Source organism: Oryctolagus cuniculus, chromosome 1, assembly GCF_051225735.1.
Source record: "Oryctolagus cuniculus isolate XC-2025 breed Fujian yellow rabbit chromosome 1, ASM5122573v1, whole genome shotgun sequence".
NCBI classification, from domain to species: Eukaryota; Metazoa; Chordata; class Mammalia; order Lagomorpha; family Leporidae; genus Oryctolagus; species Oryctolagus cuniculus.
Genome location: NC_142867.1, coordinates 15547192 through 15566071, shown reverse-complemented (window position 1 = coordinate 15566071; position 18880 = coordinate 15547192). Strand labels below are relative to the sequence as shown.

General features: G+C 39.2%; 2 protein-coding genes across 2 annotated transcripts; one reads left to right on the top strand and one right to left on the bottom strand.

Annotated features, from left to right (window-relative positions):
* Positions 1-3017: 3017 nt before the first annotated feature.
* Positions 3018-3998, top strand: LOC100353400 (olfactory receptor 5M5-like). Its single transcript, XM_017348658.3, has one exon. It carries the CDS (start codon positions 3018-3020, stop codon positions 3996-3998), a length of 981 nt encoding a protein of 326 aa, XP_017204147.3.
* A 6639-nt stretch (positions 3999-10637) lies between these two features.
* Positions 10638-17772, bottom strand: LOC100344801 (olfactory receptor 5AP2). The gene is made up of 2 exons (XM_002709142.4): positions 17760-17772; positions 10638-11545 (listed from the first exon to the last, which is right to left on the bottom strand). Coding segments are annotated over exons 1-2 (909 nt in total). The 5' UTR covers positions 17761-17772.
* Positions 17773-18880: the final 1108 nt, after the last annotated feature.

The window sequence follows — 18880 nt, the reverse complement described above, 5'->3', positions numbered from 1 at the left end:
TCATCCACAGAACAGCGTAAGGGTCAATGTCAGAGGCCTCACTTTTTGTTTTGTTTCTACTTCTGAGCTGACGGAGAGAAATTTATGTGCTCTGATGGTGGCTAATTCTGTACTTGAGGACAGATTGTGACAATATCTTACAATCTATTATAAAGCAAAAATGCAAGCTATCAGAAGGTAAATCACTTGAAATTTGTGAAAAAAATTATTTCAATGTTACTTCAGTTGCCAGTTCCATATTTTAACCCTTGGTGTGTTTTACAGTCACATGAAAACCTGTTAAGAATATCCTATAAATGAAGGTACACTTCCCAGGTTGGGCTGGAACTCAGGTGCCAGTGTTAAAAACTCCACATACATTCCAATGTGGAAGCCAAGGTTGACAACTACTTGTACAAATGTTATATTTGTGAATATGGGACTTTAATAAAGCAACAAAGTTATTCTTTAAATTATGGGAATTTCTATGTCCTCCTGGACTACTGAACAAATTTGCTGCAGTGGTAAAAGTAGCTCATTTTTGGAACAGAGGAGCTCATGTTTTATTATATCACTTGTTTTTACTGACACATAATAATTGTACATATTTATGAGGTACAAGATAATATTTTGATGCATGCACATTTATTAATGAGCAAATCAGGATAATTAACATCCATCACTTCACAACTATCTAATTTTCAATTCTTCAACTTCTACATTTTGACCATCAGCTACTAAGTTTTAGATCAAGCACAATGATCAATAACTCTTTAAACAAACCCTTAGTTGATTTCCCTACCTATAATTGTACTCCTTCATATATATTTCTCACACAGTATCCAGAGGTGTTTGTAGTAACTGAGATTCTATTGTTAATACAGAGAGATGAGACATCTGCATACTATACAAAATCTGGTGAGGTGAGTTGTCATTTAATGCATCGATGAATCAGTTATTTAATTAATGGTTATTGCATGTATACCAAATCAAGTATTGGTCCATGTTCTCAGGATATAACGCTTAGTTCCTACCCTCAGGTGGCAAACAACCTAATGGAGAAGATAGACGACCAACACATTAATAAATAACTTTTCCTTGGATGATGAAAACAAATTATTTTTAATACATTAACAGTTATTTGGAAGGAGTCCAATTTAGACAAGTGGAAATGGTTTTCAGAGCAGGTGTTATTAGAAGACAGACTTGAGTGATGTGATCAAAACAGTCACCCAGGGACCAGCGCTGTGGCATGGTAGGCTAATCCTCCACCTGAGGTGCCAGCATCCCATATGAGCACAGGTTCTAGTCCCAGATGCTCCACTTCCGATCCAGCTCTCTGCTATGGCCTGGGAAAGCAGTAGAAAATGACCCAAGTCCTTGGGCCCCTGCACCCAGGTGGGAGACAAGGAAGAAACCCCTGGCTCCTGGCTTTAGATTGGCTCAGCTCCAGCTGTTGTGGCCATTTTGGGAGTGAACCAGCAGATGCCAGACCTTTCTTTCTGTCTCACTCATTGTAATTCTCTCTCTCAAATAAATAAATAAAATCTTAAAAAAAAATCACCCAATGATCTGGGGAAAGAATATTTTTGGCAGAGGGAGCACCAGTGAAAAGTCCCTGAGGTGGGAATGTGCCCATCATGTGCAGGGAGCAGCTAGGTCAACAAAGCAGAAGAGGAAGTGAAGAGACAGTGATAGGAGAGAAATTTGGAGATGTGGTTGGGAAGAAATCATACGGTTTCTTTGGTAAAACACTTAGATTTTTGTCCAAGTGTAATGGACAATCTTGGATCAATTTATGAAGTCATTTACACAAGGTATTTGGTTTATGAAAAATCACAAGCTGGTATTATTAGAAAATAGAAGGGTTTATATACGGAAGAATACAACCAATGCAATATTGTAGGCAAGTAATGATTTTGTCTTAGATCTGACTGGTGGCAGAGGAAATGCTAGCAAGATTCAATATGAAATACTGGGAAAGTAGAACTGAGAGCTTTTCCTGGTGGTTCTGATATAGTCAATGGTGTGATATCAACTGAAATAGAAATACGGAACATGAAAGCAGCAGGAATTGTGAGTCAAAAGGAGACTTGTGAGATAAAAGTGGACGTTAAGTGAAGAATCAGCCCACATTATTACTTGTTATTTTACAACAAAGGAATTGGAATGAACAGAATACCAAGGAACGAGGAGATATTAAGTGTTGTTGGACAGTAAAAAATGAGGCAGAAATTGAACCTGAATGTTTGTACAGTAGACTCTCAAGAAATAGTGGTCCCCCAATTTGCAGAAAGTTTGCCTTTACTGGCAAGGATAGAACAAGTCTTTAGAGATTAGCCTCATTCCCTGATCAGACTACGGTGGATCTGGGATACTGGTTCCATAACCTACCAAGAGACATCAGCACACTACTCCAAACTCCCAGTGTGTTAGCACGGTTAAGGTGGAAGTTGCAGAGCAGAAAGTAGAGTATGGCACATGAAAATCACAATCTCTTGCATTGCCTGCTCCAATCAGCAACACAAGACACTTGAAGGTGTCTACTGAAGTGTTTCCATCTCTGAGGAAATAACCTTTGTAATCATCTCTTAAAAAATATTTTATTTATTTATTTGAGAGGTAGAGTTATAGACAGTGAGAGAGAGAGAGAGACAGAAACGTCTTCCTTCCGTTGGTTCACTCCCCAAATGGTCGCAACACACAGAGCTGTGCCTATCCAAAGCCAGGAACCAGGAGCTTCTTCTAGGTCTCCCACATGGGTGCAGCGGCCCAAGGACTTGGGCCATCTTCTACTGCTTTCCCAGGCCGCAGCAGAGAGCTGGATTAGAAGAGGAGCTGCCAAGACTAGAACTGTTGCCCAAATGGGATGCCAGCACTGAGGGCAGAGGATTAACCTACTGTTGCCACAGTGCTGGCCCAATCATCTCTTTTCAAAACATTTGCTTTAGTCCTCATTGATTTTGGCTGTTCTTAGATTACATGTGATTTATTTCTCTTTTTATATGTGACACATTCTCCTTTGCTTGTTAGGGAACATGAAGATGAAAATAGTTCCCAGACAGAATGGCACTGAGGCAACAGAGTTCATTCTGCTGGGACTGACCAGCAGGCCTGAGCTGCAGCCCATCCTTTTTGTGGTGTTTCTGCTGATTTATCTCATCACCCTGACTGGGAACTTGGGGATGATTACTCTAATCAGAGTCACTCCCCGGCTGCAAACCCCCATGTATTTTTTCCTCACCCATTTAGCATGTGTGGACATATTCTATTCCACCAATGTTTCTCCTCAAATGCTTGTCAACTTCTTATCTAAGAAGAAGACCATTTCCTACACTGGGTGTCTGGCCCAGTGTTTTGTTTTCGTGACTCTACTCCTTACTGAGTATTACATGCTTGGCGCCATGGCCTATGACAGGTACATGGCCATTTGCAATCCCCTACATTATTCCAGCAAAATGTCCAAGCCGGTTTGCATCTGTCTGGTCACTGTCCCCTACCTGTGGGGATCTACAGTGGCCACAATGCAGGTAATATTGACGTCTCGTTTGTCGTTTTGTGGACCCAGCACCATCAACCATTTCTACTGCGCTGATCCACCCCTGTTAATGCTGACATATTCTGACACATACATAAAGCAAACTGCACTGTTTGTGTCAGCAGGAATTAACCTCACAGGTTCACTGCTCATCATCCTCATCTCCTACGTGTTGATTTTCATCACCATTCTGAGGATCCGTTCCAGTGAAGGACAGCGCAAAGCCTTCTCCACCTGTGGTTCCCACCTGACAGCTGTCACTATGTTCTATGGGTCCCTGTTCTGTATGTATCTGAGACCAGCAAATGAGCGATCTGTCGAGCAAGGGAAAATCGTGGCAGTGTTTTGTATTTTTGTGAGTCCCATGCTGAATCCATTTATCTACAGCCTGAGGAACAAGGATGTGAAACAGGCTATGAGAAGAGTGTTTTCGGGAAGGTTTGGTAGAATGAAAAGTTCAATATTTACAGTTTCCCAATAAAAAATAAATAAAAATCTGTCCCTCATTCATTGTTCCTGAATGCAATTCTCTGGAATAACAGTATTATATTTTTGCTTTTGCTTATGCACAGTTTGGGACTCAGTGAGAGTCAGGTGGAAACAATGAATACAAAGGCTCAGACAGGCTGATTATCAGGACAGGACAGCAGATGTCAGCTGTTTAAGATTAGGCAGGGCCATGCATTGTTGGTTTTCTCACGACCTCATTTCTACTTGATTACTTGGCAGATATCTCCTTCCTTTCACTTCCCAGCTTCTCAAAATTCAGTGTCTTAGAGTTACTTTATCAGAAAAGTGAATTGAGTCATACCACATCTTCCTTAATGATTCATATTCATGTAGCATATTTCAAAATTCTCTTTGGTGAGAGACATTGTCTCAGAAGAAACTCATATACCTAATATAAGATGCTTTCTTCCTAAATGTTTGCTGAATTCTTATGTTGACTCATCTTGACTTTCAAATAGTATTTCTTCTATTATATTTCAACAAAGAACATAATAATTTGCATATTTTTGTGACTGTGACTTCTGTCATTTTCCCATTAATCAAACGCATTGATTCTTAATAGATATTGATTTATATCATTTGTCTCTGATAGTATTATTAATAACTGTTAAATATCAAGTTTCCATTTATTTGCCACCTTTTGTCTATCCACAGACTATTTCACATAACAGCTACAGTAATATGAATGAAAATTTGGTTTCAGTGTTTTACAACTAAATTACAACATACATTTAGTCCAGATTATCTTTGAAATTAACTTTTTATTAAGTGCATAACCTAACATTGATAAAAACTTATTTTAGAGACCATATAACAATCCAGTGCAAAAATGTGTCACTGGATATTCATCCCTCCTTGGTGCTCTCAGGCACCACATCCTTGCAGTTCTGGTCCGTTGCAGTACCTCGGTTCTATCAGGTAGATGCTTGTGCCTTATTGGTTACCAAAGGCAACCAATCTCACTCTTGCTGTTCTGTGGTTCCTGGAATCATAAGAAGCAAGAACACAATTCCAGGATGAATAGATTTCACTTAACACTATTCCATGCAAGGTGAGTTCCACATCAGTGCAATGAAATGAGACAAAATACAGTTTGACCACGATAGACAAGGCGTCTCTAATTTGGATAGATCCACACATAATGAATTATGCTTTAAGAAATCAGTCAAGAAGATGAAGTTGTGTGGGTGCAAACTGTTGAAATCTTTACTTAGTATATACTAAATTGATCTTTTGTATATAAAGATAATTGAAAATGAATCTTGATATAAATGGAATGGGAGAGGGAGTGAGAGATGGGATGGTTGAGGGTGGTAGGGAAGTTATGGGGGGGGGAATGCCATTGTAATCTAAAAGCTGTATTTGGAAATTTTTATTTATTAAATAAAAGTTAAAAAATCAAAATATGTATTTGTATCACTCCATGAAATTCGAGATGAGCTTTTGGCATGTTTTCTTTTTTTCAAATGGAATTGGAAAAGGTTTCTCTATCATAACTTTTATGTTATTGTAACTCCTTACATAAAAAATTAATAAAAAATTAAAACTAAGATTTACAACTTCAGTATTTCTATATAATACAAGGTTTTATAGCAATATAAAATGAGCATGCTGATTCTCTGACATTTAATATGAGCCACTCCTTTTTTAGAGAGTAGAATGGCAGATTTCAGTCAGAATAAAATTTTCCTAAAATATTTATTTACTGATATAGGTTAATAAAAAGAATTTAATAAATCATTAAATTTACAAAATTACTTTCTTAAGAATAAATAAGATTGATTCAATGTAAGAAAAAAACGGGGGCCGGCCCTGCAGCTCTCTAGGCTAATCCTCCATCTGCAGTGCCGGCACCCCGGGTTCTAGTCCCATCTTGGGCGCCAGATTCTGTCCCGGTTGTTCCTCTTCCAGTCCAGCTCTCTGCTGTGGCCTGGAATTGCAGTGGAGGATGGCCCAAGTGCTTGGGTCCTGCACCCACATGGGAGACCAGGAGGAAGCAACTGGGGCCTGGCTTCAGATCGGCACAGTGCTGGCCGTAGCGGCCATTTGGGGGGTGAACAAATGGAAGGAAGACCTTTCTGTCTCTCTCTCTCTCTCTCACTGTCTAACTCTGCCTGTCAAGAAAAAGGGGATACAAAAATTTAGTAATTAGCTATTTCATGACTGGAAAGGACAGTACATCCATAGATATTTCATAGTTAGCAATGAGTGATCAGAAGTCTACTCTCAGATGGCTTGTTAATTCATTAACGTGGTAATAAATGATGTTAGAGGATACTGACTTTGCCTAGATGTATTAACCTAACTCAGAAAGTTTTTTGTAGTTTTATCTTATTTTTCTGAGACCGTCTTCAGAAAGCTCTGGTTAAATTAAAATTGAAGACATTAATTGCTGACTCACGTCTGTGGGGAGCAACTCGGACTAGACTAAGTTACTGGAATTAAGACTTATTCTATGCATCTGCTCTCCCACAATATGGCGCTGGGAGAGGAGAAAACAGCTTCTACACAGCTGCCTCCAGTTCAACCAATAGACAGCAGGACCTGCTCCTGATTGGAGGAGAGCAGCGTACTCGGCGTGTGGGTAGCAGAGTTGGGATTGGTGGAAGAGGACTATAAAGGAGGAGAGAGACAACATGCACCAGGAACATCTAACGGGAACACCTGAGGAACACCTGTGCAGCCCCCGAGAGAGCCGGTCGGCGGTGTGCCGCTCCCCCGCGGAAGTGGGGAAAGTGGCCAGGGGGAACCGCCCTTCCACGGAGGTGGAAGGGATGGTAGCCAACCCGGGAAGAACCAGCAGCAAACCCGGGGAGGGCCGAGCAGACAAGAGAACAGCGCAGGGTCCTGTGTCGTTCCTCCACGAAGAGGGGGAGCGACAACGTCACTTTGTTTCAATTGCAATATCAATTGACAGTCTCCACTAGTGTTACCTAGTGATTAAAGATACACAAACTGATAGCTTCCTGCCAGTTCTTATTTTTTTTTTTCTGATTATCAACTGGTTATTTTTATTGAAATGTTATGCCAGATAGCTTAGGCCACTGTTGCTGCTATAATGAAATGCCTAAGATTGGAAAATTTATTTGTCAAATTTTGTAAGAGATTAATTAGTGTTCAGGGAGAGTTCAGTTTCTACTTCCAAGTAGATAGCATCTTGAATGCTGCATGCCCATATTCCAGGGGAGGCAAAGACAAAAAAGCCTACCTGGCCCCCTCCTACCCTTATATAACTGTGTATTAAGGTAGATGGAGAAATTAATTGTGACAAATTCTCCTTAGTTATCTGCTTCAGGTAAGATGGAAAAGTAATGTTTGGATGCAGTCATGTAAAGGTCTCACGTGTTCATGAAAATTTAGGTTCAATGGAGAAGTACATAGAAATACAAATGGAACATGCTGTTGAGTGAACAGGGTATGAGACAGTGAGGGCAGTTAGTAGAAGTAGCTCTTTTAAATACTATAGGATTAATCTCATGAGTATAAAATTAAACTGAAAATACATCTTTGCAAAAATTAAGAATGAGGGGGTTAGTGCTGTGGCGCAACGGGTTGAAGCCCTGGCTTGAGGTGCCTGCATCCCATATGGGTGCCGCTTCTAGTCCCAGCTGCTCCTCTTCCAATCCAGCTCTCTGCTATGGCCTGAGAAATATGGCCCAAGTCCTTGGGCCCCTGCACCCACGTGAGAGACCCAGAAGACGCTCCTGGCTCCTGGCTTCGGATCAGTGCAGCTCCAGCTGTTGTGGCCATCTGGGGAGTGAACCAACAGATGGAGGACCTCTCTCTCTGTCTCTATATCTCTCCATAACTCTACCTCTCAAATAACTAAAATAAATCTTTTAAAAAATTAAGAATGAGAATATGAGAGAAACAAGGAAGAAGAGTGGGTGCATAGGTGGGAGGGAGGGTATGGTAGGAAGAATTTCTATGTTCCTAAATCTGCATATATGAAATGTATGAAATTTGTATACCTTAGATAAAATTTTAAAAAGAAACAAAAAAAGAAAAGATTGTAAAGAGGGGCAAAACATTTCATTAGTGGCTGGATAGGACTGTAAGTCTAGAAAATTACAGAAAAAAGGTGATACTGGATAATGTTTGTAGACAAATGTAGGTATTAATAGAGTTTATGATACTAATTCTTGGGTAGGTTGGAGACACAAATCCAGAAACAAGTCCATAGGAAGCTCCGAAGTGGTGAAAGAATAAGTCTTAGGGAAAAGCAGAGATGCATTCCTCCATGGCAGGAAGGTAAGAAAAATATACGTACAAAGATACAAAACTGGTAAGATTGTTATGATTGTATCTTGCTTAATGTTTTAAAGGATGAGATACAAAGCAAAATCAATAACCAACAGAAAAAAATGTGATGAGGATTTTCATCTAATGGCACTTAGCAGCTTAAGTACAGAACTCAATGAACAAACCGGTTTAACTAAGTTTGTGCTCAGTCAGATCAATGAAATGGGGAGAAACTGGGACCATAGGACTGAGGGTTATTGACAATGAATCTTCATATGATGGGATATGAAAGCTGACTGAACAAAGAGTGAAAGTGGATGCAAAAGTGGTGATGGATAATGAATAAGGACCAATTCCTTTAGATTAAGAAAAGATTAAAGGGCATACAGTATAGTTCATGAACTAAAATAATACAAAGATGAAGGAAGAGTCAGGATGAGATAACTCCTGTTTCTAATAATTTTTTTTTCAGAAAAAATTAGTAATCTCACAGCATCCCAAACACTTATGTTCTCTCTCATTGTTTGCAGTGTATGGATGAAAAGAAATGGGGTATAGATATTTACCTGATTGTAAATAATTACTTAGATCTCTCTAAACATCTCGCCAAAGAGGTTGCTTTCCCATTTTTCCAACATTGAAGTGCCCTGTACCACTAAAATAAGTAACAAATAGACAGCTTAATTTGACAAATGTTTATTGAAAACTACGAAATCTTGGGAGGAGTGGAGAGAAAATGTTAATGTGGATTGAAGTATATGTCAACAAGAATGAGCAAGTTACAAAGAAAGAATAATAATAATAATAAATAAGATGTTTTGGAAAGAATGGCATATCATACAGAGCTTTGTAATTCAGAAATCGTTTTCAGACTTAACTTTTCCATATTGTCCTTTATTGTCTCCCTTAAACTCCAGATTACCAAATATCCTAATTAATTCATAAAGTTAATGAAATACTCCCCAAATGTTGCTGTGGTTCTCATAGAATAATACCTAATAAGACTCTTTCATGGGTCTTATTTGGTACCCCTGCCATCCATGTGAATGGAATATTATTATTTGCACAGCTCCAAAATTTCCTTTCAGAGTTGAATTATTACCAAGCTTCCAAGTACATAGGTATTTGACAGCTCATAGTTAACTTCTGCTCTTGGAATTGTTCCTGATGAAAAAAAAAAACAATCCTTGCCCAAGATTACGAACCCCTCCCCCTACACAAGCCACATACACAATGATCATTGTCAAAACCCTGGCACCTTTGCACAGTGTGGTGCATTGGTAAGAGCCTCAGAGCTCAAACAAAATTGACTGAGTCCTCTGTTGCAACCTCATCAGAATTCAGTGTGTTCCAATCTTTTTTCCCTCGCCATACAAGCATTGTTCATGTGAACACTCTCCAATAAACTCTCTGAATATGTGCAAATGTGTGTCTCAGAGTCTGTTTGCCTGGATCATAAGGAGAGGCATCAATTTACATATATGTATACACTAGTATAATGAAATTGAGATTGTATATATAATAAAAAGCTATGTATTGAAATTGAAACTTAAACACAGATCAACCAATACTAAATGCTTTGATGTTTTTGCAGATACTACCTCATCCCTGTGTTGATTGGTCAGATGGATATATGTACACACATTTAATACTCTAGGATATTAGGAAGTTGATCTCAGTTTATTTTTATTTGCTAATTTTTCAGCATTAATATTGCTTTGTTTTGTCAGCAATAGTTTATGATTTTTGAGATAATATGTTTTCAAGTAATATTATACTCAATAATAAAAAATTAAAAAAACACAGTCAAACAAAAATAGGCAAGGGCTAGAAACAATAAACAAATGAAATGATATTAACATTCACTCATATAAATATATTTTTGAAATAGTCACATAATCATTAAAACTAAACTAATATACAATTCCTATCCATTTGTTTTATTTGGGAGGCAGAGACAGAAAAATAGGGCAAGGGGGAGAGGTGAGGGAGAGAAAGAGAGAAAGAGACACCCATTTGAATGATCACTGAACACACCAGGAATGCCTGCAGTGGCCAGTGCTGAGTTCACTCAAATCAAGGAGCCTGGAACTCAATCCAGGTCTCCACACTGTTGATGGGAACCCAATTACTTGGTATATCATCAGTTGCCTAACAGGAGCAGGCATCAGGAGGGAAACCCAGACAAACTAGGCACTCATCTATGGGATCCAGCTTCCTAACTGTTAGGTACACTGTTCCCTTGATACACTTCATTTAAATCACTTAAATACACTTTATTTCATGGGAGAAAGAGCGTAAGTAGTCAGAAAATAAAATCATTATGAAATTATTTTGTCCTACAAAACCAGATGTTGGGTATATGAATTTAGAGTATGTGTTTCTGTAAGATCTTCTTTATGACACCTTTCACATCTTTATTTTTCAAACTATAGATGAGGGGGTTTAGCATGGGGATCACTACTGTATAAAATACAGAGACAATCTTGTCCTGCTCCATTGAGTAGCTAGATGTAGGGCGTAAGTACATGAAGAGAATTGTCCCAAAGAATATGGTGACAGCCATGAGGTGAGAGGCACAGGTGGAGAAGGTTTTGTACCTACCCTCTTTTGAGGGTATTTTTAAGATGGCAATGAGGATACACAGGTAAGAAATGAGGACAATCATAACACAGCTGATGATATCAAAACTGGAGAAAGCCATGATCACAATGCCATTGATGTGAGTGTCAGAGCAAGAGAGTTTGAGCAGGGGTGGAGTGTCACAGTAGAAATGGTTGATCCTATTTGAATCACAAAATGACAATCTGAAAGTCATCCCTGTGTGGATGGCTGCATTTCCAAAGCCTGCTAGGAAGGAAGTAGCTATCAACAAGAAGCAAATTCTCCCAGACATGATAACTGGGTAAAGCAGCGGGTTCCAAATTGCTGCATATCGGTCATATGCCATAATGGCCAACAGGAAGCATTCAGTCCCCAGGAAAGAGCCAAAGAAGAAAAACTGGGCAGCACATCCATTGAAAGAAATAGCTTTGTTCTTAGACACAAGGTTCACCAGCATCTTAGGAGTGACCGAAGAGGAGTAAGAGGCATCGACAAAGGAGAGACTGCTGAGAAAGAAATACATGGGATTGTGGAGACACGGATCAATCTTAATCAGTATGATCATCCCCAAATTACCCACCATGGTTGTCAAATAGATTGAGAGAAACAATACAAAGAGAACACCCTGTAGATCTGGATTGTCTGTGAGTCCTAACAGGATAAATTCCTTCACTTCAGTTTGGTTTTTGCCTTGGCTGTCTTTCATTTGAGCTGTAATAAAAGATAATATGGTATTTAGTCAAATGAGTATATAATTGGATCATAGAATTATTTTCCTGACATGCATATAATCTAACAGAAAAGAGTGAAAACACAATACAGATTATGCTGGATTTCATTTCAAGTCAAATTCTTGTAGTTGAGTACTGTATTTGTTGCCACTTTATGAAGGTAACTGATTTGGATCCATTATCTGTGATCACTTCTAGCATTTAATATTTTAATAATTACAAGAAAATATCCTTAAAATGTGACTATTATTTTGAGAATTAAATTAGCTGATATATTAGCATAATGTCTATACACAACCTCTTAGAAAGGTAACAGAATGAATTTAAGTCACAGACAATTTTTTCTCAATACTAATTGAAAAATTAAAAAAATATTGACAACAAAATGAATCGATAGCGGTATCTAAGGAAAACAGTTGGATATGCTTGACTTTAAAAACATAAAACCAGGGGCCAGTGCTGTGGCATAGTGGACTAAGTCGCTGCCTGCAGCGCTGGCATCCAGTATGGGCGCTAGTTCAAGTTCCAGCTGCTCCACTTCTGATCCGCTCTCTGCTATGGCCTTGGAAAGCAGTGGAGGATGGCCAAGTCCTTGGGCCCATGCACCCACACAGGAGACCTGAAGGAAGCTCCTGGCTCCTGGCTTCAGGTAGGCCCAGCTCCGGCTGTTGCAACCATTTGGGGAGTGAACTAACGGATGGAACACCTCTCTATCTCTCTCACTCTCACTCTCTCTCTCTTTCTATCTCTCCCTCTCAGCCTCTATAACTCTGCCTTTCAAATAACTAAATAAAATCTTTTAAAGAGTAAATAAAAGGTAAAAGTAATGAAAGAAATAGAAGATCTTTTCCTGCAGCCTATATAGTTAACTACAAACCAAATTTCCATGATGAACATTTACAGAGAAAAAAGAGTTCAGTTAACTATAGAAACTGTTCAGTAATTAAATAATAAGAGATCGATCAGACTATAAGATTAATAAATATCCTTGATGAAAGTGACACAACTATCCAAGGCCGTGAAAAATATTAGCACTCAGATTCACACAATGAGGGAACCAGAAAACCCCAGAAGTAGCAATGGAATTTTCCAGGCAGCTTTGTAAATCAGAAGAATTTGACAGAAATAACCTAAATATATCCGGCGCCGCAGCTCACTTAGCTAATCCTCTGCCTGCGGCGCTGGCATCCAGGGTTCTAGTCCCATTCGGGGTGCCGGATTCTGTCCTGGTTGCTCCTCTTCCAGTCCAGCTTTCTGCTGTGGCCTGGGAAGGCAGTGGAGGATGGCCCAAGTGCTTGGGTCCTGCACCCGCATAGGAGACCAGGAGGAAGCACCTGGCTCCTGGCTTCAGATCAGCGCAGCACACCGTGGCAGCCATTTGGAGGGTGAGCCAACGGAAGGAAGACCTTTCTCTCTCTGTCTCTCTCTCTCACTGTCTAACTTTACCTGTCAAAAAAAAAAATAACCTAAATATAAAAGAGAGTTATTCTTGCATAAAATGATGAATCAAACTACAGAACCAAAAAGTCAGAATAGACACTCAACTTAGATTTTCCAATTGTAAGTTTAAGCAACAGCAGCAGTAGAATTCTCTACTTCCACTCAAATCCCCAATATCTTCATGACCTTCAGATTGTTGAACAATAAGTTAAATTGCACTACCATATCCACTTAAGTATGGCTGAGAAGGTGAGACAAAGTGCTACATCTTTTATTACTCACAGAAATAAGTATCTTGCAACTGTCCAAAATTAAAACACATGGCCTACTTAATGCTTTTGCTAATACCAGAGGTAAATAATCTACTAAACACAGCAGGGGAGAGAGTGGACAGATGCTTCTCGACACTGCCATACACAGAAGTTCTTGTTGTGCTCTGCTTCCCTCATGTCCTTTGAGCTACAGGCGCAATATCCCCACCAAAAGTCACACCTGGCATTTTTACAGAGTAGTATGCAACTACCAAAGTGTCATCTCACCCATTAATATCTATGAGCCTTACTACAAATCAGTGGAGATGATAAGCAAGTATCAAGAAAGTGGTCTTTGTCATCTAAAGTTTGTAAAAGATGGTGATTTCTTAGCTATTCAGCGCTGAAGCCTGGAATCAGCTTCTCGACACCACATTGCCTGTCTCTGCGTTTCACCAGCACACAGGGACCTCTGACCTCTTCCTGAGAGAGATCTTGTTGTTAAAAATTCAAAGAAGAGCATCACCACAAGAATGATAAAGAAAAAATTGATCTTTCTTTTTCTTTCTTTCCCAAACATAAAAGTTTTGCTGAGTGAATAATTCAAATAGAAACAGTAAAATGGAAAAAAAAATGCTTCAAATGCACAAAGCATGCAAAACAGCAAAAGTAAAGGATAAAAAATTTCAAGATGTGCTAAAGTTTGGTGAGGATTCCCTGTGCTCTACCAGCATTGTGATACTTTGTACTATTTTATTAAAATTCTATGTCATAGACAGTGTTATTATCCCATTCTGCAGAGTGGAAATTAGAAGTACAAAAAATAACTTTGCCTTTGCCAAGAGCCACAGTTAGCCCATAAAGTTTAAATATATACTCAGATAATGCACTTCTTGTTTTATTTAACATTCTAGGTCATTTAGATTTATTCTATTCATAACAGAGCTATGCAGCAATACAAGAAACACTAGATATTGTCATACTCACGGCTTCAAGTATACCCAGGAAATATTTAATTATATGAAAAAATCATGTAACTCTTGACAAGATATGATTACAATCTTTCTAGAAATCATATTCATTAATTGCATTAATAGAAATCTACCTTTGTTTCACATTTTGTGCTTCAAACCACATGCTCCTATCTCTACCACAATCCGGGAAAATATATTTCTTGCTTCTCTGAAATATCTCCCCGCCCCAGAGCTGAGATTTTAAGGTCAACCTTATACCCTAGAGACACTTGATTTAGTTTAAGCTTCTGTTTATGAAAAGAATAGTGAAATTTCCATAAATATTTCTGAAGTTCAAAGGGGTCTTGAAATCTTGTTATTGTTTGTTGTTGGATTTCTCCTAAAGACATAAAAATTTTGCAGTAATAAAAGTGGATGCAGCATGAATTAAACATTTATTCTTAGTCTCTCGGTGCTCTGGGAACCCAGAGTCAATGAACGACTGAAGGAATTAAAAGGATTATGAGTTTTTCTGCAGGTCAGGATGTTAAATGAACAGACACATTCATAAACTGTCTTTACCTTTAGTAACTGCTTTACTTCTATTGGATTCCTTGTTTCTTTTTGTTTAATGCCTACATTCACCAAAAACAGAAAAGGAGAAAGGAAAACATAAATCCTTCACTTAGGAAGGCACTCCCTTTTATTCTCCCAAGTTAAGCCAGAAGCATAGTTTGAACAGATTTTAAAGACCATTCATCACAGATAGAGGGAAACTGACATCATTTCGGGCTTCTCCAATAGATTTGTTCTACATTCAACAGAGATTGACTCTCTGTCTTTTAGTCTTCCTCAATTATAAATACCCTCACTTGTTATATCAAGACAAATTAAGTTTCCAAATTGCAGTAAGGTAACTATACTATTGATTACAATTCTTTCCAACGCAGAGTATTCAGAACTGACTCTGGAGTGAGCACTCTAATTTATTTCAGATGTTTATTTCTTCTTCTTTGACCTCTTGGGACTCTATGAATCACGGTACCACATTATAATCTACTTATTTTTCCACCCTGAAATTAAGAAAATTTCAGATATCTTTTCTACTTCTCTCCTTTACTCATGGGATACATAAACCCAGTAGAGGATAAATTTCGAGTCACATATTCCTAATAACTATTAAGCATCTTTCTGCTGTTTTCCATGAGAGCTGATGAATTGGTTCCTTTGGGAGAATCAAAACAAATCTTCAAAACAGTACATTAGCTCTACCCCTGGCTCCACCTCCTACAAGGGCTCTCTGTTCATATGAGATGTTATACCATCAGTTGAATTGATAATTTGCTGTATAAATACAGTGGAATACTACTCAGACTTTAAAAGAATAAAATCCCATCATTTGCAGCAAAATTGATGGAACTTATAACATATTAGGTGAAATAACCCAGACACATAAAGACCATTACTGTATGCTCTTCCTCACAAACAGGAATTTTTAAAAAAAGTAAATCTGGACAGAAAATGCTGATTATTAGATTATGACATTGGGGATAAGGATAGAGGGAGATTGGATAAAAATATAGGGGAAGCTTTGCACAGCTCACTAATTGTGACCAAAAATATACTAAGATGAGATATTGATAATAGTAGAAGCTGAGTGTGGACTATACCAGAACTCTTTTTACTATTTCAGAAATTTTGGTTTATAAATTTGAAACTATTTTGAAGTTAAAAGCTTTTTAAAAATTATACCACTGATTATAAATCAGTGGACCACTGATTGTGAGGCTTTGATTGTTTCAGTGTATCTCTCTCTTCCTTCATTTCTTTATTTATTTATCTAGAAGAGTTACAGAGAGGAAGAGGGAGAGGGAGAGGGAGAGGGTGAGGGAGAGGGAGAGAGAGAGAGAGAGAGAGAGAGAGAGAAATCTTCCAACCATTGGTTACTCTCCAAATGAACACAACAATTGGTGCTGGGCCAGCCTGAAAACAAGGTCCAGGATTGCATCAAGGACTCCCACATGGGTGCGGAGTCACAAGCACTTGGGCCATCTTCCACTGCTTTCCCATGTGCATTAGTTAGGAGCTAGATCAGAAGTGACACAGCTAGGATTTGAACTGGCGACCATACAGAATTCGTGTATCAGGCAGTGGCTTTGCCCACTATGCCACAACACCTGCCCTGCCTTTTTCAATCCTAATGCTACCTCATAGTGTGACTTTACAGGTCAAATAAATTAATGAATATGAATTGCTGCATCAAACACATACACATTAATGAACAAGATTTTCCCTCATCTTGAAACTCTTCCCCACTCTCCAGAGTAAGAAACACTTTTCAACATTGGTGGCCTAGATTGAAATTTACAAGGTACCTCTTGTCCAAATTTATAAAAGACCCAGAGCCGGCACCACCATAGCTCAATAGACTAATCCTCCGCCTGTGGCGCCGGCACACTGGGTTCTAGTCCTGGTCGGGGCGCCGGATTCTGTCCCAGTTGCTCCTCTTCCAGTCCAGCTCTCTGCTGTGGCCCGGGAGGATGGCCCAAGTGCTTGGGCCCTGCACCCGCATGGGAGACCAGGAGAAGCACCTGGCTCCTGGCTTCGGATCAGCGCAGTGCGCTGGCCGCAGCGGCCATTGAGGGGGTGAACCAACGGAAAAGGAAGACCTTTCTCTCTATCTCTCTCTCTCACTGTCCACTCTGCCTGTAAAAAAATAAATAAATAAATAAAAGACCCAGAAAGACCCAGAAAAGAATAATCAATATCTGACAGTAATTTATGATACATTACTCTATCTGCACTGTTTGGGATTAAGTGAAAGTCCAATGCAATTGCATAACCTAACATCGATAACTCATTTTAATGACCATACAACCATCTAATGCAAAACTGGGTCACTCAATAGTCACCCTCTCCTTTATGATCACAGCCTCACATCCTCACACTTACAGCAGCCCCTGTTCTCTCAGGTAGATGCCTGTGCCTTATTGGTTCCTAAAGGCAACCGATCTCACTCTGTGCTGGTCTGTGGCTATTGGGATTCATGCAGACAAAGTTTCCCTTAACACTATTGCATGCAAAGTGAAAGCTACCTGTATTTTACATATCAAATGGTTTCTTTTCTCAACCATAAAGTAGAGAACCATGTTAATATTTGCACAGCTTCCTTACTAAGCCTTGTGCAGATTCTTAAAATCAAAAGATGCATAATACATATATTTGTGGCCACACTGTGGCATACTGAGTGAAGCCTCTGCCTACAGCACCGGAATCACATATGGGCACCAGTTCATGTCCCAGCTGCTCCTCTTTTCTTTTTTAAGATTTATTTATATTTATTTGAACATCAGAATTACACAGAGAGAGGAGAAGCACCGATCCAAAGCCAAGAGCCAGGAGCTTCTTCCGAGTCTCTTACATGGGCGCAGGAGCCCAAGGACTTGGGCCATCTTCTATTGCTTTCCTAGGCCATAGCAGAGACCTGGATCAGAAGTGGAGCAGCTGGGACTCGAACAGGAGCCCATATGGGATGTCATTAACCCGCTGCGCCACAGCACCTGCCCCATGCTCCACTTTTGATTCAGCTCTGTGCTACAGCCTGGGAAAACAGTGAAAATGACCCAAGTGTGTGGGCCCCTGCCATTTGAGGAATGAACCAGAGGACAGAAGACCTTTCTGTCTGTCTCTCCCTGTCTCTGTAATTCTACCTCTTAAATAAATAAAATCTTGAATATATATCTGATATTAAGAATTCTTTTTATTTTTTTTTAATTTATTTGAATAGCAGATTTATGAGGAGAGGAAGAGAGACAAAATGAGAGATCTTCCACTTGGTTCACTCTCCAAACAGCCGCAGAGGTCAGATTTGGACCAATCTGAATCCAGGAGCCCAGAGCTTCACTCAGGTCACTAGCATGGGTTCAAGGTTCCAATGACTTGGACCAATCTCTGCTGTTTTCCCAGGTGCATTAGAAGGGAGCTAGATCATAATTGCAGCAGCTAGGACTTGATCTAGTCCCCATACGGGTGACAGGGACTCAAGCATTTCACCCACCTTCTTTTTCCAGGTGCATTAGCAGGAAGCTGGATTGGAAGCAGAGCAGCTGGGACTCAGATTGGTATTCAGACATGGGATGCCAGTATCACATGCGGCAGCTTAACGTGCTGTACTACAGGGCCAGCCCCGTCTATATGAAGAAAATTAAATCTGTACAGGTCTTCCAGTTATCAAAAATCCCTGCCTTTTTTTAACTTTTATTTAATAAATATAAATTTCCAAAGTACAACTTTTGGATTACAATGGCCTCCCCCCCCCATAACTTCCCTCCCACTGCAACCCTCCCATCTCCCACTCCCTCTCCCATTCCATTCACATCAAGATTCATTTTCAGTTATCTTTATATACAGAAGATAAATTTAGTACATATTGCACAATGTGAATTAATGCTGTAACTCAAACAGTACTTTACACTTTGTGTTTCTGTGTGGGTGCAAACTGTTGAAATCTTTACTTAATATATGCTAAAGAATCCCTGCTTTTATATGAAAAGTACAACAATTCTACCTTAATGAACAAAACTTAGCATATAAACCTGAAATACCATAGAAAAGAGTTATTTACTGTACAGG